The sequence below is a fragment of the Vipera berus genome, assembly GCF_964194415.1.
Source record: "Vipera berus genome assembly, chromosome: 4".
Lineage (NCBI taxonomy): Eukaryota > Metazoa > Chordata > Lepidosauria > Squamata > Viperidae > Vipera > Vipera berus.
The window spans coordinates 82,519,151-82,538,783 of NC_138206.1; the positions used below are offsets into that span (position 1 = coordinate 82,519,151).

Sequence of the window (19,633 nt, forward strand, 5' to 3'; positions counted from 1 at the left end):
GGGGGATTTTATTTTGAAATCTGACTATAATTATATAATTTAAGCAAACCGTGCAACGATTGAAGAACTCTTTCTGAAACTCGCCTTGTGCTAGATCTCCAAGTAATTATATTGCTTTGATAAAGGGAGAGCACCCAAAAGAGGTAACCACCCCTCCCTCAACCTGCAATGGTGCAGCCCAGTGTACTCTTTCTGCTGCAAGCGTAGACTCCACCCCGGTGCAGCGGGAAGGGGAGGCGGCGCGCTGCCCTTAGCGTGGCCAGTCTTTAGAAACGAGGCGCGACAGCGCTTTTCAATAAACTTAATGCTGGAGCTGTGACGCCGAGAGGTGGAGTTCGGTGATTCTGCCTGCCGAAGTCGCTTTTGCCTGCCTTGCCAGAAGCGGCGAGTTGCCTGAGCGTTCAGCACCGACGCCCGAGCGGAAGACTGCTCGGCTGCTGCAGAGGCTGCTGGCAGGAAGCTCGGCGCGCCGAGAGGACGCAGGCGGGCACGAGCGGTGCTCCAGGGGAGCCTGCCATGGCGCGTCTGCGGCTCCTGCTTCTCGTCTTCTCCCCAGTCCCTGGGCTGTGCCTGGGGGAACGGAGCAGCAGCGCCATTGAGGAGATCACCACGGAGAAAGAAGCGGAGGAGAGCCACCGGCAAGACAGCGTGAGCCTCCTGACGTTCATTATCCTCCTCACCCTCACTATTCTCACCATCTGGCTTTTCAAACATCGCCGGGTCCGCTTCCTCCATGAGACCGGCCTGGCCATGATCTACGGTGAGTCGCAGGCTCTTTGAGAAACGCGGCATGGCATCTGGGCATTCGCGCTGCAGTCCGGTTCTTCAGGACCGCCGCTAAAACCTGGTACCAGTTTTTCGTGTAAAAGTGATAAATGCTGGGCGTGCACCTAATTACATGTGCGCAGGTCTCTGTCTCTAGAAACCCTTTCTTTAGTTCCGTTTTTCCCCTTGGCTTGTTTGACAGGTCGCAGGAGACAAATGACAAACCGGGTTTTTTTTGTACGTGTGAAATGCCGGTTCACGGACACTCCTGTTCCTCCCTCCTCCCCCAAACACTTGATGTGGCTTCATTCTTCCCATGACTTTTCAACACATCAGTATTAATTTCAAGATGAATATTGTCCAGTTCTACCTGCTGTGTTCACCTTGCCTTGGCCTTTACATAGGAACTAGCAATATGATCTCTAATAAGGGAATGGGACAACAGAACCTCTTGCATCCTGCTTTGTTACGTGCTTAAATATTTTATCTGTATTAGGAAGATTAATTGAGATAAATATTCTACAGGAAGCATAAATATTTCTCATGGTCACTTGATTTTTCTCTCCATCATCTTTACTTGGAGATTATACTCTTCCCTCTGCATCTTTCTGCTACAATTTATTTAATTCGGTTGCTCCATCAATCGCGGTATTATCCTATTCCTGTTCAATAATTGGCCCTCTTACATGTTTGAGAAGAGGGTAGAATGTCCTAAAATTTGGGTATTTCCAGATTTTCTTTTACACAAGAGAACTCAATGGGATGATTTTTGCTGTCATTAGATGTCGTTTCCACCACCCCCTTCCAATATATATGTGAAAGGTTGTAAGGGAACTCTCTCAATGCATATTCTATTATTTCTTATCACACTCACTTGTTTTACATTATATCAAAGGATCATCATTCTTTCCTTTTACATAATAAAACTAATATGAACTGTACTTTTTTGGATGCTGTTATTAGTTAATCTTCTTAGAGATGTGTTACAGTATTCTAAAAGTATATATTTTCAAATCCTACCATGAAGGTTGTTCATTAATGGAACAAAGATGTGGTGGAAGTTGTGGTCAGTGCCCTATAGTTAATATTTTGAATTGTGGCTTGTGACATGCTACTTTTGACTACCATGTACCTTATTTCTGCACCATACACATAGAACTTTTTTTTGTTATTGATATCTTGAAATTTGTAGAAGGTGAAATGAAACCTTTAAACAGGGATGCCTTTTTCCAGTTCAACTAGCTCTGTGTGTTTATGTGTTAATCTTTGGCTTTTAGTGCTTTTTTCTCTCTGATTGTACTGGAACTAGAGACTAGGAAAGATTACACAATGTATCATAAATCCATTGTGAATGATTAGGAAACCAAATGAACAGTGTACCCTTCAAGGGGCTTCGGAATGCATGACAAAGTAAAAATGAAACCAGGCTTTTGTTCCTGCTGTCTGAAGTAGCACAGGCTTCTGCCCTCCAGATTTGTTTAATGAGTGGTGCAAAGGATTGTATGTGAATCTACAGTGACAGTGATTGTTTTTCAAGCCCTATTTGCAGTATTCAGATTTGGATCACCTTTTAAGTTTTGTGTTTAATGTTGGTAGCTGGCATAGGGGGAAAAATGACCTAAGAATTGGCAACTGTCTCTCTTTAACTTTATTTGATAGAGACACATATTTTGGTAAAGATCCACCAGTGGATGTTTACCTAGAGCAAAAAAGCATGTTTCTTCTCCAGTGCCTTCTTAAAAGTTAACTGCTTGAAACGTTATGGATTTTTCCTCTTCTGAAGTTTCCCAGTTTTGACTGTCTCCTTAGTCACTTGTTCCTTGCTGCATTGCTGTGTGATACTGTAGCTGCTGTCTTTTTTTTTTAAGTGCCCCAGATCCCTGCAGATCTTGAAAGACAGGCCAGAACCTGCTATGCACTATAATCCTGTCTAGCTATTTCAGAAATAAGCACCATGAACTCAGCAATACTTTTCCTTTTATTATAATCATTTTCATCTCCTGTTTTTCTGGCTTCATATTTACAACTTCGTAGAAAACTGCTTCAAAGGTTATGCACTGGATTTATATTCTATTTTCCGCAGGAGGTCAGGGTGCTTATGTAGGAATCCCTTTTCCATCATGATGTCCAGACGAATCACCCTGTGGCTGGGTTGAGTATAACTGGCCCAGTGTCCCCCACTGAGATTTTAGGGGTGAGGGTGAACTTGATCCTAGTCCTCAAGATGTTTGCTTCATTACATGGATTTTCTATAATGAGCAATCACAATAATAAACTATTTTGCTGTTCCATGAAGATATGTGGACCTTCTTAGAATTGCATTGTTGTCCATTTTTTAGAGTAGCTGCTCTTCTAGGATCTGATTTAGAATAATCTGCAACACAGCTGCACAGTTAGTAAAGAAGAAAGGGCCACTTCGACATTTTAAAAATAACAATGGGCTGCAAAGGAATACCTGTCACACCGATCAGCTGTTTTGGTGGCTAGCACAATAATGGCAGCACTGGAGTTAGCAGTACTGGTAAGTCCTGGAAGCATTGGATTGCAGAGTGTCTTTTGAAGCAGCGGCAGATCCTGCTTGGCAGCAGTAATATTTAGTGGCAGCAAATTGAGTTTGTAAAAAAACACTGGTAGGCTTCACAAGCCTTCTTGGAGGGCCCAATGTTATGCAGGCCTAGTTTAGAAGGCAATATATAGGCTTTATTCTATACAAGATATTTTGAAATTAATATTTATAGAACGCACATATAGCTATTAATAGGCAATATATCATTTAACCTTTATGGGTATGAGTATACACTGAATTTTTTATTTTTTGGAATTTTCTTTATAACACATTATCTTACTATTCTGTCTTTTCTAACATCTTTTTTGTTAAGTTTTTATCGCTATAAAATCAAGAAAATTGGCAGGACCTTTATATTTTCATAAGGAAAGGGTTGCAAACTAGAATAATATTCACTTTGTTTAGGTAATGCTTTCAGAGTATATTGTACCTTTAAATTACATAAACAAAAACATGTTTTGCCCTGAGGTGCTTTAACCTAAATTGACATTAAAATCAGGAAGGCAAGTGAGCAGTTGCAGTTATACAAACTTACGTTTTGTGTCCATTGTAGAACAAGGAATTGATTCAGCCTTCCCCTGTAAAAGGATATCTAGGTCAGTTGGACTTAATTCTTTAGCTCTTATCAGTTATGTGATATACTAGTACTAGCTTCAAATATAGTTAGTGCTCTCTTCCCACTGCTTGTGACAGATAAAGGATCTCAAGATTGTGGGTTGCTTTTCTTGGGCACTGGATGGCCACTGGAAAGTTGTGCACGGTTGCAATGTCCAGAGGTTCATGTGATCACCTTTTGTGACCTTGTGACAAGCAAAGTCAGCGGGGAAGCCAGATTCACTTAACCGTGTTACTAACTTAACAACTTCAGTAATTCACTTACAACTATGGCAAGAAAGATGATAAAATGAGGCAAAACTCATTTAACAACTGTCTTGCTTAGCAATGGAAATTTTGGACTCAATTGTGGTCATAGGTCAAGGACTAACTGTGTATTGGTGTTGCTCAACCATAGGAACTTAAAGATGCTGACTGAGGAATTCTGGGAATCCATAAAGCTTAAAGTTGTCAAGGCTGAGAAACCCTGCCTTATAGGACAACCATTTAAAATATCTGAAGAGTTCAATTATGTCTTTCCTCAGTCATTTCTCTTTTGGTAACTAAGGCAAACTCTAATTCCAATTCCGATTCTTTTGTCCTCCAAATGTTGCAACATAATTCCTATCATTTCTACAGTGACATGCTTCTTGGAGCTATTGTCAGTGAAGGTTGGCAATGTCTAAAAGGCCATAGGTTATATTCACCCGCACTAATGTTTACAGCCAGGGTAATTTGGTAATTTGAAAAATGTTATATTCTGGGCTGTATCTTGAGTGTGACAATAACAAAGAACTCTTGTTTTTGAGGCCTTAAAAGGTGTTTTTTTTTAATTGGCAACCAGAATTTCTAATCTTCCTTGTGTTGTAATCCTATATATAATTTAAACAGTGAAACTAAGCTTGACTTCTGTAACTTCATAGACATTGCTGAACAGTTTGCTTGCAAGATACAAAAATAGGTGGTCATTCTGTTCTTTGCCATGTTTCAAAAGCAGTTTAACCTGTAGCCTTGGACCTTACAGATACTTTATCATCCTGGTAGAATTATACTCAGCTTTCCAGATCAGCCAGCTGATTAGGTGTTGCATAGTATACATTTCTTAAATTTACTGTGGCTTATCCCTGCATTTTAAAATTGCTTTTTCATTATAAGGGAACAGCAGAAATCGCAGCAGCTTTTATATTTTAAAAAAAACTACTAGGAGATCTTAAAATAATTCCTTGTTTTCTAGTTTATTTCACAGCTTGACCTTGTTAAAAGTGCGTTGTTAATCTCTTCTGGCTTGTTTTATCTTAATGTGATATACACACCCACCCTTTGTGGCTCCTAAGGCATTGTTTTTGGTGGGGAATGGGCTCACCCCTAAAGCCAAGCACCATGTTATGGATTAGTGCCATATGTAAATCAGGTTCTATTCTTACTTGTTAAAGACTTATTTTTCAAATTAAGGTATTAAAAGTATTCAATTTTTTTTTCTTTTTAGGGTCATGTATTGATTATGCCTTGCAGTATGGTGAATATTAGATAGGGCTGCTGTTATATTATAGAAGAAAATTGATTTTTTATTTGTTCTTGAGCTTACATAGTACCCTAATGAATATATCTTGGGTTTAGGCTTCCGGTTCCTGTTTTTCAGGAGTGGAAAAAATGGATTGATTATATCCAGAACAAATATGGGACTAAAAAATTTCATTTAGCATTTGAATAAGTTTTCTTTTATTTTTTCTTTTCTTTTTCTTTTTATATGTAATATTAATATTGCTTGTAGTTATCTTATATGAGCTAGAGGGCGATAGAATTAATAGTTTATTGTTGTTAGCATGTGGATGTTTATGATTGTTCTTTGTTTTTATACCTTGTACTTAGCTCTGGGAAGTCGGGGGGGGAGGGGGGAATGGGGGGGAGGGATAGGGAGGGTTAGGTAGAGGTGGGGGGAGGGGGGATTGTTAAAGATAAAATGTACTGTAAAACTTTTCAATAAAAAAAATTGATTTTTTATTTGTTCTTGAGCTTACATAGTACCCTAATGAATATATCTTGGGTTTAGGCTTCCGGTTCCTGTTTTTCAGCGAAACAGTTGGAAGATTCGGAATGCTGAATCCTTCGGCTGAAATTTCTTTTTGTTGGGGATCCTAAGGGGCCAAAACCCACCCTGAAGGGGTGGAATGAAGGAAGGAAATCCCAGGGACTTAGGAGAGACAGCGGTCTCTCTGAACAGTCCAGGAGAAGCCTCCCAGAAACCAACGGAAGAAAGCTGGCTAACTCCATGTCCAGCCATAGCTGAAACAACAGAAGCTATAAGCTTTTAAACTTAGCATATCTTAAACAGCATGCTTGAATCTGGGTAAGAATATTGATTTTCTCTATCCTACCTATTTTCCTGAAGAAGAAAGTCCCCAAAATAAGAGATCTCCGAAGAAGGAAGAGGGGAGGGGGACTCTGCTCCCTCTCTTTTAGTTAGCAGCGAAACTTACCCTTTAGAGAAAGGAAAAAGACATGAAAAATGAGCAAATGCTGACACCTGCTGGTGGATGAGGATTTTTTTTCTCTGAACCTCAAAGCTTTTAGAAAATGCAGCTGTGTAAACAAGTGAGAATAACAAAGCTGAAGCAATGAATACTTTACAAAAGGAAACATATGGTAAGCGACAATTTCAAAGTACAATGATTTTAAACTACATAGAAATCCAGAATAACTTTGAGAGCATGAATCAACTCATTTTCAACTTAATTTCACTCCAAGAAATTTCCCAGGAAAATAGAGATGACTGAACAAAATTCTGAGGATAGAGACTTAAAGAAGGAACCTTATAAAATGATCACCACAAAAAGAAACATATGATAAGCAGCAAAAATTTCAAAGGACAATGACCTTAAACTGCAAGGAAATGCAGAATAACTTTGAGAGCATGAATCAACTTATTTTCAACTTAATTTCTCTTCAAGAACTTTCTCAGGAAAATACAGTAGAAATGACTAAATATAATTTTAAGAATGGAGACTTGAAGATGGAACCATATAAAATAAAAAAAATCATGATTTTATTCAAATGGGAAATATTTCAACACGTCTAAGCAACTTTGAAGATAAGGAAAAGAATGAGAAAAAATTTCTTACAGGGAAACAAATGAAGCAGCAAAACATATTGATTAAGAAAGGCAACGACCAGAGAAAAAAGACTAAAATGAAAATTCAGGAAAAAGAAGATGGAGATTATCAGAAAGAATACTTTAAAGAGAAACATTTGTTTGAATATGGCTAAAGAAATGGAAAAACTTTGAAATATACTACTCTTAAAGGAATAAAAAAAATTCTTCCTTAACTAATATGTTTTTTTTATTCTTCTGAAAAAAGTTGAAATGATTTAAACAAAAGCAAATGTTTTAGTTATTTAAATGTGATAAGAAAAGCATTAAAATGTGTTTTGAATGATAAAGGATTAGATGAGTAGAACTATTGAATGGAATGCTCAAAGTTTAAACAGATTAAATACATTCTTAGCTATGGTTAAAAACAAATAAGAAATTGAGGGAATATATATTGAATTAGGAGGGATACATATTTTAAGTTATATGTTATTTTTTGTATCTCAGTGCTCTTGTCTTTTTTTTCTTTTCCTTTTTCCTTTTTTTCTTTTTCTTTTTCTTTTTCTTCTTTTTTGTCTCTCTTTTCTTTTCTCTTTCTACTTTTTTTTACTTATTGATTAAGAAATTTAAAAGCATGAGAGGGTTTATATGGAAAAAACTGAATTAAATCCACCAATGTAAATGTAGTTAAATGTTGAAAAGATTGTCACTTGTATGAATATTTAGAATTTGGAGGGGGAAATAAGCTGAAATAAACATGGTAACAGGATTTATGATAAGGCAACTAAAATGATAAATAGGATTATTGAAACTATATACTTTAATCCCATTTATATCCCGCCCTTCTCCGAAGACTCAGGGCAGCTTACAATCTAAGAAGCACAAATCAATGTGCTTAGCAATAGCCTTCATTCTATGTATATGCCTGCTTATTAGGGCTTTCGGGGTGGGGGGGCAGCAGCATTTTTACAAAGTCAGCTTATTGCCCCCAACAATCTGGGTCCTTAACTGTTGTTAATTAAAATAATGAAAATTGTCTTAATCTAATGTTTTGCAAAGAAAGATACTTTGGGGAAAGGGGAAATCAAATGAAATTAACATATGGAATATGAATCATAGAAATTAATTGTTAAGGATTGTCTTATAAATGTTACCCAGACAACATTCTGTTTATAAATTACTGAATGATTTATGTTATGTTAAAAAATGCTAATAAAATATTTAAAAAGAATATATCTTGGGTTTAGCATGTGAGCGTTGCACACATTAATGGTTAAATGCATTGCAGTTCCAAAGGAGGATTGTGTAGAAATATATCTATTTCCCAAAATATGGTTCAAAGCTACAGCAACTGATTCCATTTTTCTCTTCCTTGCAGATCCTCAGTATGCACTTTGCTGGCGATATCACACTCACAATATACCAATGCAGATACTTGCACGCTTCATATAGGGGTTAGGTAAGTGTGAATCTTTACACCAATATTGTATTTTTTCACTTCTCTTAATATTCTTATTTCATAGCTTGTCCATAAAATAAGAATATTTTTAAAGGAAAACATGCCATATTGAACAGCATCACAGAAGTTTCATTTATTGCTATGATCAGGCCTTCCATTGGTTATTATTGAGGGGTGTGATGTTGCCAGCAGAGTGCATCCTGGTCTGGTCTGGTCTGGCCAGTCACTGAGTACCTGGATATTATGTTGAGGTCTGTTTTGTGGCTATTTTGAGAACATTACATTTTTGGGAGGAGAAGACAAAGGTAAGTTGTTATCATAAAATGCCACTTCATCGTCTACTCTTAAGCCTTTCCACTGCACCATATCGAAGACCATTAATTCTAGTGTGTAGTGTGATGTGTCCCTTGGACACATCCCCAGATACCTCTCCAAATGTCAGTTCGGAGGATGAACCATCCCAGGCATATCAGGATGGGAGTTGGTCAATGGCTCTGATCAGCTGTTTGAGAGGGATTTGGCTGAAGCACAGCTGCAGCAGGACAGCCCTGAGGCTTCAGGTGGGAAGAGCATGCAGCTGCAGCTGATCAGTGGTGAGGAAGAGGAACTGCCTTCTGCAGACAAAAGGCAGGAGCAGCTAAGGTGAACCTGATTACTCGTAAGGAGGCAGCCTCATCCCTCTTGATGGCCTGCACTGGAACCTGGCTATTTAGCATAGCAGACAGATTTTGATGATGGTGGGGACAATATGTTTATTTCCTAGCTGCATGTTTCCTGGTCGCTGTGATTCCTGCCTTGCTTTGGATTGACACTATGCCTTGACATTGGACCATGCCTTGTGAACTCTGGACTTTTCTCATGAATCCTCTTGCGTTGTGGATTTAATTTTATCTTGTTTGGGAAACTTTCAAGTGCCTTGTGGACTCATTGCCCATTGCTCTGTGGACTAGTATCGGTCTGCTTTTGGATGGACTTAATTGGGACAGTTCTCGGGTTTTGGTGAAGGGAATTGTTGGGAAACAACAAACCTATTAAAGCACTGATACATGTGTGTGTGAGTGAGTGGGACAGCACATGTACTAGCTGTAAACTCTGAAACAAATAAAGAAACAAGTGCCAAGATCTTGGGATAATAAATTTAATAACCTGTGTTTTTGTTTGATGTGGCCAAACCAAGTAGGAAGGCCTATGAAAGGGAGCTGTGCAGAGTGAGAAGGGAGATATTTAATGACTCTCCTTTGATCTCTTCTTTGCAACCTCTTTCTTTCCCCAACTTTTCCCCCTCTGGATATCTTATCTGCCTTACTGATTGTTCTGTTTTCAAAAGTAAATTTTTCAGTGTAGTAGTTGGTAAGGAGAGGGTTTGAATGGAAAAGTTAAGTATTGTCCTTCTTTTTACAGGTAGTCCTCAACCTGACCGCAATTGAGCCCCAAATTTCTATTGCTAAACAAGGGAGTTAAATGAGTTTTGCCTCATTTTATGACTTTTTGCTGCAGTTGTTCAGCAAATCACTGTAGTTGTTAAGTGAATCTTGCAGTTGTCAAGCGTATCTAGCTTCCTACATTGACTTTGCTTCTCAGAAGCCATCTGGGAAGGTTACAAATGGTGATCACATGACCTCAGGACAGTGCAACTGTCATACTTGCCAGTTGCCAAGCACCCAAATTTTGATCATGTCACCATGAGGACACTGCAACAGTTTAAGTGTGAAAACTGGCCATAAGTCATTTTTTTTCAGTACTTCAAACAATTACTAAACCAATGGTTGTAAGTGGAGGGCTACTTGTACTGTTTCTCTGCTGTAAATAAACACCTTTGTCCTGCTCCTGTTTTGCTTTTCTGGGGCCGATTCTGGGGGAAATTTCATATCAGCTACAAGGTTTTTTGTTTGCTTTTGAAGATTGGCAGAATTTCAGTACAGCTGGGGACATGATACAGTGATCTGCTATACAAAAATCTAACTCCGTGGTCCAAAATCATGTTGTAGAACGTAAACTCTTGACTTTTAATGAAAAAACTTCTGACAAGGAAATGGTTCAATTTTCAGCATATAGTATATGTTTTTTCACGTGAATAGTATTTCTCATCATTTGGTTTGTGTACGCTAACTAAGAATGATTGTTAAAGGTAGTCCTCAACCTACAACCATTAGGCCAATGACCATTCCAAGTTATGACAATACTGAACAAAAGGTGGTTACTTGGAACTGTGGCTGTTCTAGCATCCTCAATGGTCACATAAGCATGGCAACCCATTTGCACTTACTACTGGTTGCCAAGAACTCCACAATCATGTGATAACCATTTGCAATCTTCCCTTCTAGCTTCTCCAGAAAATTATTAAAGCCAGCAGAGAAGGCGGCAAGTCACTGGGATAGCTCTCCCCCACCCACACACTGTCCCCCAAATCCTTCTGTGCTTGTACTGGTTGACCACTCACACCCCTCCACACATCCTCCCCAATCCATGCAGAGCCTCTTGCACGTACTTACACCTGACTCCTACTTCTCATACATCCCTCTTCTCATACATCCCTCTCACCCGCATGCACCCTCCCCAACACTCCCCTGCATCCTCCTCATGCACCTTCTTACTCTCCCACACCTAGTGGCAGCTACTTACATGCCCACAGACCTGGGACTTGCAACTTCCTACCAGTTTCCTGGTTTTGGTTGTGGGAAGTCTCAAGGATGTTGCCTCACATAATTAATGTGGGATTCAGTTAACAATGGCAACTGGGATTTCAGGGATTGCCATCGCTAAGTGATGTTTTCAGATCTACCAGCTTCAGCTTGGCGTCTTGCCAGTATTCAGCCATCAATCAGGGAAGGGAGGGGGAACAAATGGACAATAAAGCTGTATACCTTTATTATGGGAAATTAAGGGGGGAATTGATAGTTTAGGAATCTGGTTTTTGCTGGTGAGCTGGCTTCAAGGCTGTTTGCCCTGAGAATGGAATTTCACCAACCCAAACACCTCAGCGTGGTGCCTGATTGGCTACACACAGACGGACCATGGGGAAGGGCTAGGGGAAACCAGGGGTTTAGTTCTGTATTGGCAAGCGGGAATTTTAGATTCCATTTGTCTTTATTGCAATCAGTGTTTCTTAGTAAAAGTGCCTATTCACTTCAACCAAATGGAGTCGAGAGTTTACTTCCCTAAGGGATCAGACTGGGGCAGATCTGACAGATGCACTTGTGTTTTATGACCACATTGCTTCTGATGGAAATTCCAGTTTCAGTTTGTCCATAAACCAAGGATTATGCATAACATCGAATTATAGTGGGAATTAGTCAAAGCTCTTTTTGAATGCACGGCAGAGGACGGAGCAAAATAACATTTGAAACAGAGATGACTACTGTTTTCTTATCATTGAAATTACAATTTATCTTTTTCCAGCCAGAATTCTGGATATTTTAAGTTAGTCTAGTACAGGAATAATTTCCAGAATACTGCTTTTTGAAGTGTAGGGTTCCTTTGGGAATTACACTTGGCACTGTTTGACCATTTGAAAGAAGAAAGCAGCCATTGATGAGAATAGCATCTGCAAAAGATGAAGTAAGAGTAGGAGTGATAGAGAATGGCAATTCATGAAAAGATGAATTGTCTTGTTGTTTGTATGTTTAGTTGACAATATCTTGCATATGCAGTAAGAATTAAGTTTAATATACTTGGACAATTTGATAAACTGAAAATAGTTGACTGCATTTAGAGCGTCTTGTTGAGAAAAAAAGAGTTTTTGAAATGCAGTATTTGTTCCCCTACCCGTCATTGGCAAATCTAAATAATAATAGAGTTTGGCTGGTGTCCTTGTAACTGTACATACTATGATTACTACTACTACTACTACTACTACTACTACTACTACTACTAATAATAATAATAATATGATCATGATATCTATTCAGTTGTGTCTGACATTTGGCCAGATCTCGCCACATCTTCTGATCTTGTATTCCTTCTTTATGTTTTTATATGATCTGACTGGTGTCAGCTTTGATGGTGACTAATAATATATAACCTATATAAACTTACTGTATGTAAACCATCAATGTACTAACATGGTGATAGAGCAATTAGGCCTTTCAGCAGATGACCAAACTGGAAGAGAACAAAATGCATCAGTAACTTTTCTTGCAAGCATCTGGGAAAGGAATTTTAGGTATTTTCCTCCTTCAGTCTCTTTCTTAAGCAGCGGAAGTGGAAGCAGATAATATTATTTCTGTAAGACCTCTAGCTATAGAACAGAGATTCTCTCAGTTTTCTCAGTTTTCCAATGATAAGTTTCCCACTTGGAAGGGATATTTGGAGAATGTGTAAGCAGAGTGGGCAGCTTAGTGCACACAATTCTATATGTCAGGGCTTTTCAACCAGTGGCACGGGTAACACCTGTGGTACATTGGCACCTAGCAGGTGGTATGTGACCATCCTAGAAAAGTGGTAGTGGGGGAGGGGAATGAGCTGAACCGGTGGTAACACCGCAGAAGCTGCAGGGCTGTCAGGGCTCAGCAGAAGAGCCAGGATCAGCGCCAGTCTCCAGCTGGAGGTCGGTGCTGATCCTGGTGCTTCTGCTGAGCCCAGAAGAAGCACCGATCAGCTGGAATGTTGCAGCATCTCCAGGGTCTTGTGATTTACATTCAGATGCTTGGCAACTGATTCATATTTATGATGGTCACAGTGTCCCAGGGTCATGTGAAGTGACCAAAACCTGCTGCAATCACCCAGCAAAGGGGGGGGGAATAAAAACCAAACACCCACCCCACCCCTGCTGCCAATCCTCAACAGAAATGCTCACAACAATGAAAACCTCAAACAGGAGGAAGAGTGCCACCGGGTGGGCAGGCAGGTGTCTTGCTCAGCTGTGGCTTGGGGGGCACTTTTTTCAGTGCCATTGTAACTTCAAACAGTCACTAAGCGAACTGTTGTAAATCAAGGACTACCTGTACTTCATCACTTTTATCCTTTTTTTTGGTCCTCAAGTTTTTGACACCTTGCTAGGCCACTGGTGGTACTTGGATGTTGCCATATCCTAAAAGTGGTACAATGGGTGAAAAAGTTGAAAAGCCCTACTATATGTAAAATGAACTGTTATACAGTGCCACTGGCTACAAAAAATAGTGGCAATATTAAAAGCTGCATACCTTAGAGCAGGTAGGGAAGATGCTGCAGTGCAAGTCTGGGCCTGTGCTAGGATTCCCAGGACATCCCCTACCCCTGAGGCACCCGATACTCCACTTAACAACCCACACAGTGACTTAACAATCACAGTAGGGAGAGAAGAGATTGAGATCATTAAGTGAGACAATCACATTGGTACCTTGTTTAATGACCAGTATGACTTGTGATGATAGTTGTCAGGCTCCATTATGATTATAAATTGAGGATTACATGTAATATAATGTCAGGTTCTTTAGGATAACTCATTCCCACCATCAGTAAATGTACAAAGTTCACCCATTGCCACAAGATGCAGTGCGAATCATTAGTTTGATTTGACTAAATACATCAAGGTATAGGATGCTTCCCCTTCATGGATTACTGCCTTGTCATGGCGAAGGGGCTTGCGTAATTCAATGAAGCTATGAGCTATGCCGTGCAGGGCCACCCAAGACGGAAAGGTCATAGCAGAGAGTTCTGACAAAACGTGATCCACTGGAGAAGGAAATGGCAACCCACTCCAGTATCTTTGCCATGAAAACCCTATGGACAGTACCAAATGGCAAAATGATATGACGCTGGAAGATGAGCCCCTCAGGTCGGAAGGCGTCCAATATGCTACTGGGGAAGAGCAGAGGGCTAGTACTAGTAGTGCTAGAAAGAATGAAGCGACTGGGCCAAAGCCGAAAGGACGCTCAGCTGTGGATGTGTCTGGTGGTGAAAGGAAAGTCCGATGCTGTAAAGATTTTTTCTCCATAGGAACCTGGAATGTAAGATCCATGAATCAAGGAAAGCTGGACGTGGTCAAACAAGAGATGACAAGACTGAACATCGACATCTTAGGTATCAGTGAACTAAAATGGACAGGAATGGGTGAATTTAATTCAGATGACCATCAGGTATACTACTGCGGGCAAGAATCCCTCAGAAGAAATGGAGTAACCTTCATAGTCAATAAAAGAGTAGGAAAAGCAATACTGGGATACAATCCTCAAAATGACAGAATGATCTCAGTTCGAATCCAAGGCAAACCATTCAATATCACAGTAGTCCAAGTCTATGCCCCAACCACCAGTGCTGAAGAGGATGAAATTGATCGATTCTATGAAGCCCTACAGCACCTTATAGAACTAACACCAAAAAATGATGTCCTTATCATCATGGGGGATTGGAATGCTAAAGTAGGAAACCAAAAGATAACTGGAATAACAGGCAAGTTTGGCCTTGGAGTACAAAATGGAGCAGGGCACACGCTGATAGAAATTTGTCAAGAGAATACGATGGTCATAGCAGACACTCTTTTCCAACAACCCAAGAGACGGCTCTACACATGGACATCACCAGACGGTCAACACAGAAATCAGATTGATTATGTGCTCTGCAGCCAAAGATGGAGAAGCTCTATACAGTCAGTAAAAACAAGACCAAGAGCTGACTGTGGCTGAGACCATGAGCTTCTCATTGCAAAGTTTAGGCTTAAACTGAAGAAAGTAGGGAAAAGCACTAGGCCACTCAGGTATGAATTAAATCATATCCCTCTTGAATATACAGTAGAGGTGACAAATAGATTTAAGGAATTAGATCTGATAGACAGAGTGCCTGAAGAACTATGGACAGAGGTTCGCACCATTGTACAAGAGGTAGCAACTAAAACCATCCCAAAGAAAAAGAAATGCAAGAAAGCAAAATGGCTGTCTGAGGAAGCTTTGCAAATAGCTGAGGAAAGGAGGGAAGCAAAAGGCAAGGGAGAAAAAGAAAGATATGCCCAATTGAATGCAGAATTCCAGAGAATAGCTAGAAGAGATAAGAATGCCTTCTTAAATGAACAGTGCAAAGAAATAGAAGAAAACAATAGAATAGGGAGGACCAGAGATCTTTTCAAGAAAATTGGAGAGATGAAGGGAACGTTTCATGCAAAAATGGGCATGATAAAGGACCAAAATGGCAGGGACCTAACAGAGGCAGAAGAGATTGAGAAGAGATGGCAAAATTACACAAAAGAACTATACAAGAATGAGCTTAACGTCCCTGATAATCACAATGAGGTGGTCACTGACCTCAAGCCAGACATCCTAGAATGTGAAGTGAAGTTGGCCTTAGAAAAACTGAGCAACAACAAAGCTAGTGGAGGTGACAGTATTCTAGCTGAGCTATTCAAAATCTTAAAAGATGATGCAGTAAAAGTGCTACACTCAATTTGCCAGCAAATTTGGAAAACTCAACAGTGGCCACAGGATTGGAAAAGGTCAGTTTACATTCCAATTCCAAAGAAAGGCAGTGCCAAAGAATGTTCAAACTATCGCACCATTGCACTCATTTCACATGCTAGTAAAGTTATGCTTAAAATCCTACAAGCTAGACTTCAGCAGTATGTGGATCGAGAACTACCAGAAGTGCAGGCAGGATTTCGAAGAGGCAGAGGAACTAGAGATCAAATTGCCAACATACGCTGGATCATGGAGAAAGCTAGAGAGTTCCAGAAAAACATCTACTTTTGCTTCATTGACTATGCTAAAGCCTTTGATTGTGTGGATCATAACAAACTGTGGCAAGTTCTTAAAGAGATGGGAGTACCAGACTGTTGTGTATTGTGGGCTGACCGTCAGACACAGATGACAGGACACTGTGTTAGAACGAAGGTTTATTGTGGTTGGAACAAGGAACTCTTCACAGCTCCGTTCTTATATACAGTTGCCGGCTAGTCGCTGGCCAATCCACATACTTGAATGATTCCGCCAAAAACGGTCGGACCAATAGCATACTGTTGCTAGGAGAGGCTTAGCTGATGCCCAGCTGGCTGTTAGACCAATAGCATACTGTTGCTAGGAGAGGCTCAGCTGCTGCCCAGCTGGCTGTCAAGTTTAACCATAACACTAACATATAACACTGAATATATAACATCCCCTTCACCCCCCCAATGAAGAACAACAACTTTAAACCCGGCGCTGCGCATGCTATTGCTGGTGATCTATGACCTTACGAAGTCTTGAAGATATGCTGGAGGCCTGCGCATTCTGCTGGAACGTCTTAGTGGCAACTCTACCCAGGTAGGGGACTGGTTATGTTCCTCATGTTCATTTTCCTGTTCGGGCATTGAGTCTCCCAGCTGGTGCCCCTGGCCCTGTGCTTCCATAAGAGGCTCTGGCCTACCCATGTTTGGTGGACTCACCACAGGGGGGCTTTCAGGTGGTGGTGTGGCTCCGTGGTCATATGTTTGCCCTCTGTCTATAGTGACTTCTTTATGCTGATTTTCAGGGGCCCGCTTCCTCAGCTGATCTAAATGCCTCCTCATCTGACGGCCCCCTTCCCCCTCAATGAGGTATGACAATGGCCCCATTTTATCAATTACCACCCCTTGCACCCAGAAATCTCCAGTGGAGTAATTTCTTGCCCATACAGTGTCCCCAATTGCTAACCCCGACATGGTCCAGTGTTGTAGTCTTTTAGATGCCACCCGGTCAGGGTGCAATCTGTCCAATTTAGTCCTGAGGCGATGACCCCAACGTAGTTCAGCTGGGCTTTTACCAGAGGTTGGGGACGGGGTGGTGTGTTGGCTTAGCAGGAATTGTGCCAGTCGTTGGTGCCAGTCTCCGATGACAATTCGCTTCAGGGCGTCTTTTGTTGATCTTACCATTCGTTCAGCAAGGCCGTTAGTCTCCGAGTGGAAGGGGGCGGACGTGATGTGCCTAATCAAGTTGGCCTTGATGAAAGCCTGAAAATCAGCAGATTTAAATTGTGGGCCGTTGTCTGACACAATGACATCTGGCAAGCCATGCGTTGCAAATAGCCCCCTTAGCACCTGTACAGTTTTTTCTGTGGTCATGCTAGACACTGGCACTACTTCCAACCATTTAGAATAACTGTCCACTACTACCAGGAAAAGGTGACCTTGAAAGGGGCCTGCATAGTCAATGTGGATTCTTGACCATGGTACTTGTGTTGGTTCCCAATTGTGTACAGTGGAATGAGGTTGTTCGGGTCTTGTTTTTTGGCACTGATAACACCCTGCGACCTGTCTTTCTATGTCCTTGTCGAGGCCAGGCCACCATACATAGCTGCGAGCTAGGGCCTTCATCCTGACAATACCAGGGTGTCCTTCGTGTAATGCCCCTAAAACTTTAGCCCTTAGCTTGTCAGGGACTATGACCCTGTTTCCCCATAACAAACACCCTTTATGTGATGATAATTTGTTTCTTCTTGTGTAATATGGTTGGAAGTCCTTTCCAGGGCACTGTGCTAACCACCCTGAAGCCACCCATGTTGCTACCCTGCTTAGGATTTTGTCAGTTGCTGAACCATTTGCTATATCTTTGGCTTGTAGGGGGGAGTCAGGAAGTTCTTGAATGGCAATGACATTACAGGCTGGGGCTGGATCTGGCTCAAAATGTGACAGTGGCAATCTGCTCAGTGCGTCTGCATGCCCCATGTCCTTACCAGGTTTATATCATAGCTCAAATGAATATGCAGACAGGAATACAGACCATCTTAAAACCCTTGGGGACAGGATTTGAGGTGTAATTTTATTGGTCGTGAATAACCCTAACAAGGGTTTATGATCGGTGAAAATAGTAAATTTCCTACCATACAGGTAGTCATGAAACTTTTTTACTCCTGCTACTAGGGCAAGGGCCTCTCTATCGATCTGAGCGTAGTTTCTCTCAGCTTGTGTAAGTGTCCTGGAGTAAAAAGCAATAGGCTTTTGCTCCCCTGTTTCTTCCAAGTGGCTAAGTACGGCGCCTACTCCATAGGATGAGGCATCGCACGCTAGGCATAAGGGTTTCCCCTCAATGAAGTGTGTGACAGCTGAATTGTTAGAAAGCAACTGTTTTAAGGCTTTAAAACTATTGTCGTGTCTGGTGGTCCAATTCCAGGGGGCGTTATTATCAAGTAGCCTATGCAAAGGCTCAGCAATTGTTGCTTTATGGGGTAGAAAGGAATGGTAAAAGTTGATTAATCCTAGGAATGCTTGTAGTTCTGCTTTGTTGCTAGGGGTGGGTGCCAACTTAATAGCCCTTATTTTGGAGTCAGTGGGGTGGATGCCCTGAGCATCCACCCTAAACCCTAAAAATTCTGTAGAGGGAACTCCGATATGGCACTTGTCTTTATGTAATTTTAAACTGGCCAATCGGAACCTGTGCAATACGGCTCTCAACCTGTCAGCTAGCTCAGACTCCGATTCTCCGGCTATCAGCACGTCATCAAAGTAAGGGCACACACCAGGGATGCCTTTGAGTGTTTTTTCCATTATCTCCTGGAATATTCCAGGAGCTACAGCGATTCCGAATTGCAAGCGATTCACTCGAAAGGCTCCCTTGTGTGTGACAATTGTTTGAATTTCAGCTGTTTCGCGGGTGACCGGAAGTTGCTGATACGCCTGCGCCAAGTCAAGCTTGGCAAAGATGGCGCCGGACTGTATTGCAGCGAGGATGTGTTTCACCGAGGGGACCGGGTAAGCATGCGGATTCAAGGCCCGGTTTACTGAGGCCTTATAATCCGCGCATATTCTTATGTTACCGTTCAGTTTAAGGGGGGTAACAATAGGAGTTTCCCACTCTCCCCCTTCCACGGGTTCTAGGATTCCCTGTTTCACTAGTTTATCTAGCTCGTTTTCGTTTTTTTCTTTTAATGCAAACGGGACCCTCCTAGCCTTAATTTGAATGGGCAAGATGTCAGGATTTAATCTTAGTTTTATTGGGGGCCTGGTGTATTTCCCTAGCCCCCCCAAACACGTCTGTAAATTCGTTACAGACGGAGTCTAGGGTGTTTGTTTGAATGGTGTTTATGCCCCCTAACCAAATGCCCAGGGCCTGGAACCAATCTAAGCCCACTAAATTAGTTTGTTTGCCTTCTGTAATTAAAACTTGTAACGGGCCCTGGAATTTCTTAAATTTGACTAATACCGTTGCCTGCCCTTTTAATCTTATCGGGGAACGTTGAAAGTCAGTTAGTCTAATTTTGGTTGGCTTTATGCAAACCCGCTGACCGCTCTTTAAACAAATTGCCG

The 19,633-nt window shown here is 41.1% G+C and overlaps 1 protein-coding gene across 1 annotated transcript in view; it reads left to right on the plus strand.

Annotated features, from left to right (window-relative positions):
* Nucleotides 1-280: 280 nt before the first annotated feature.
* The window catches only part of SLC9A7 (solute carrier family 9 member A7), a 116,914-nt gene continuing 97,561 nt past the window's right edge, over nucleotides 281-19,633 (plus strand). Inside the window, exon 1 of the mRNA XM_081326960.1 lies at nucleotides 281-760. Coding sequence (XP_081183086.1) covers nucleotides 517-760 — 244 coding nt within the window. The 5' untranslated portion in view covers nucleotides 281-516. The remainder of the gene's footprint in view (nucleotides 761-19,633) is intronic.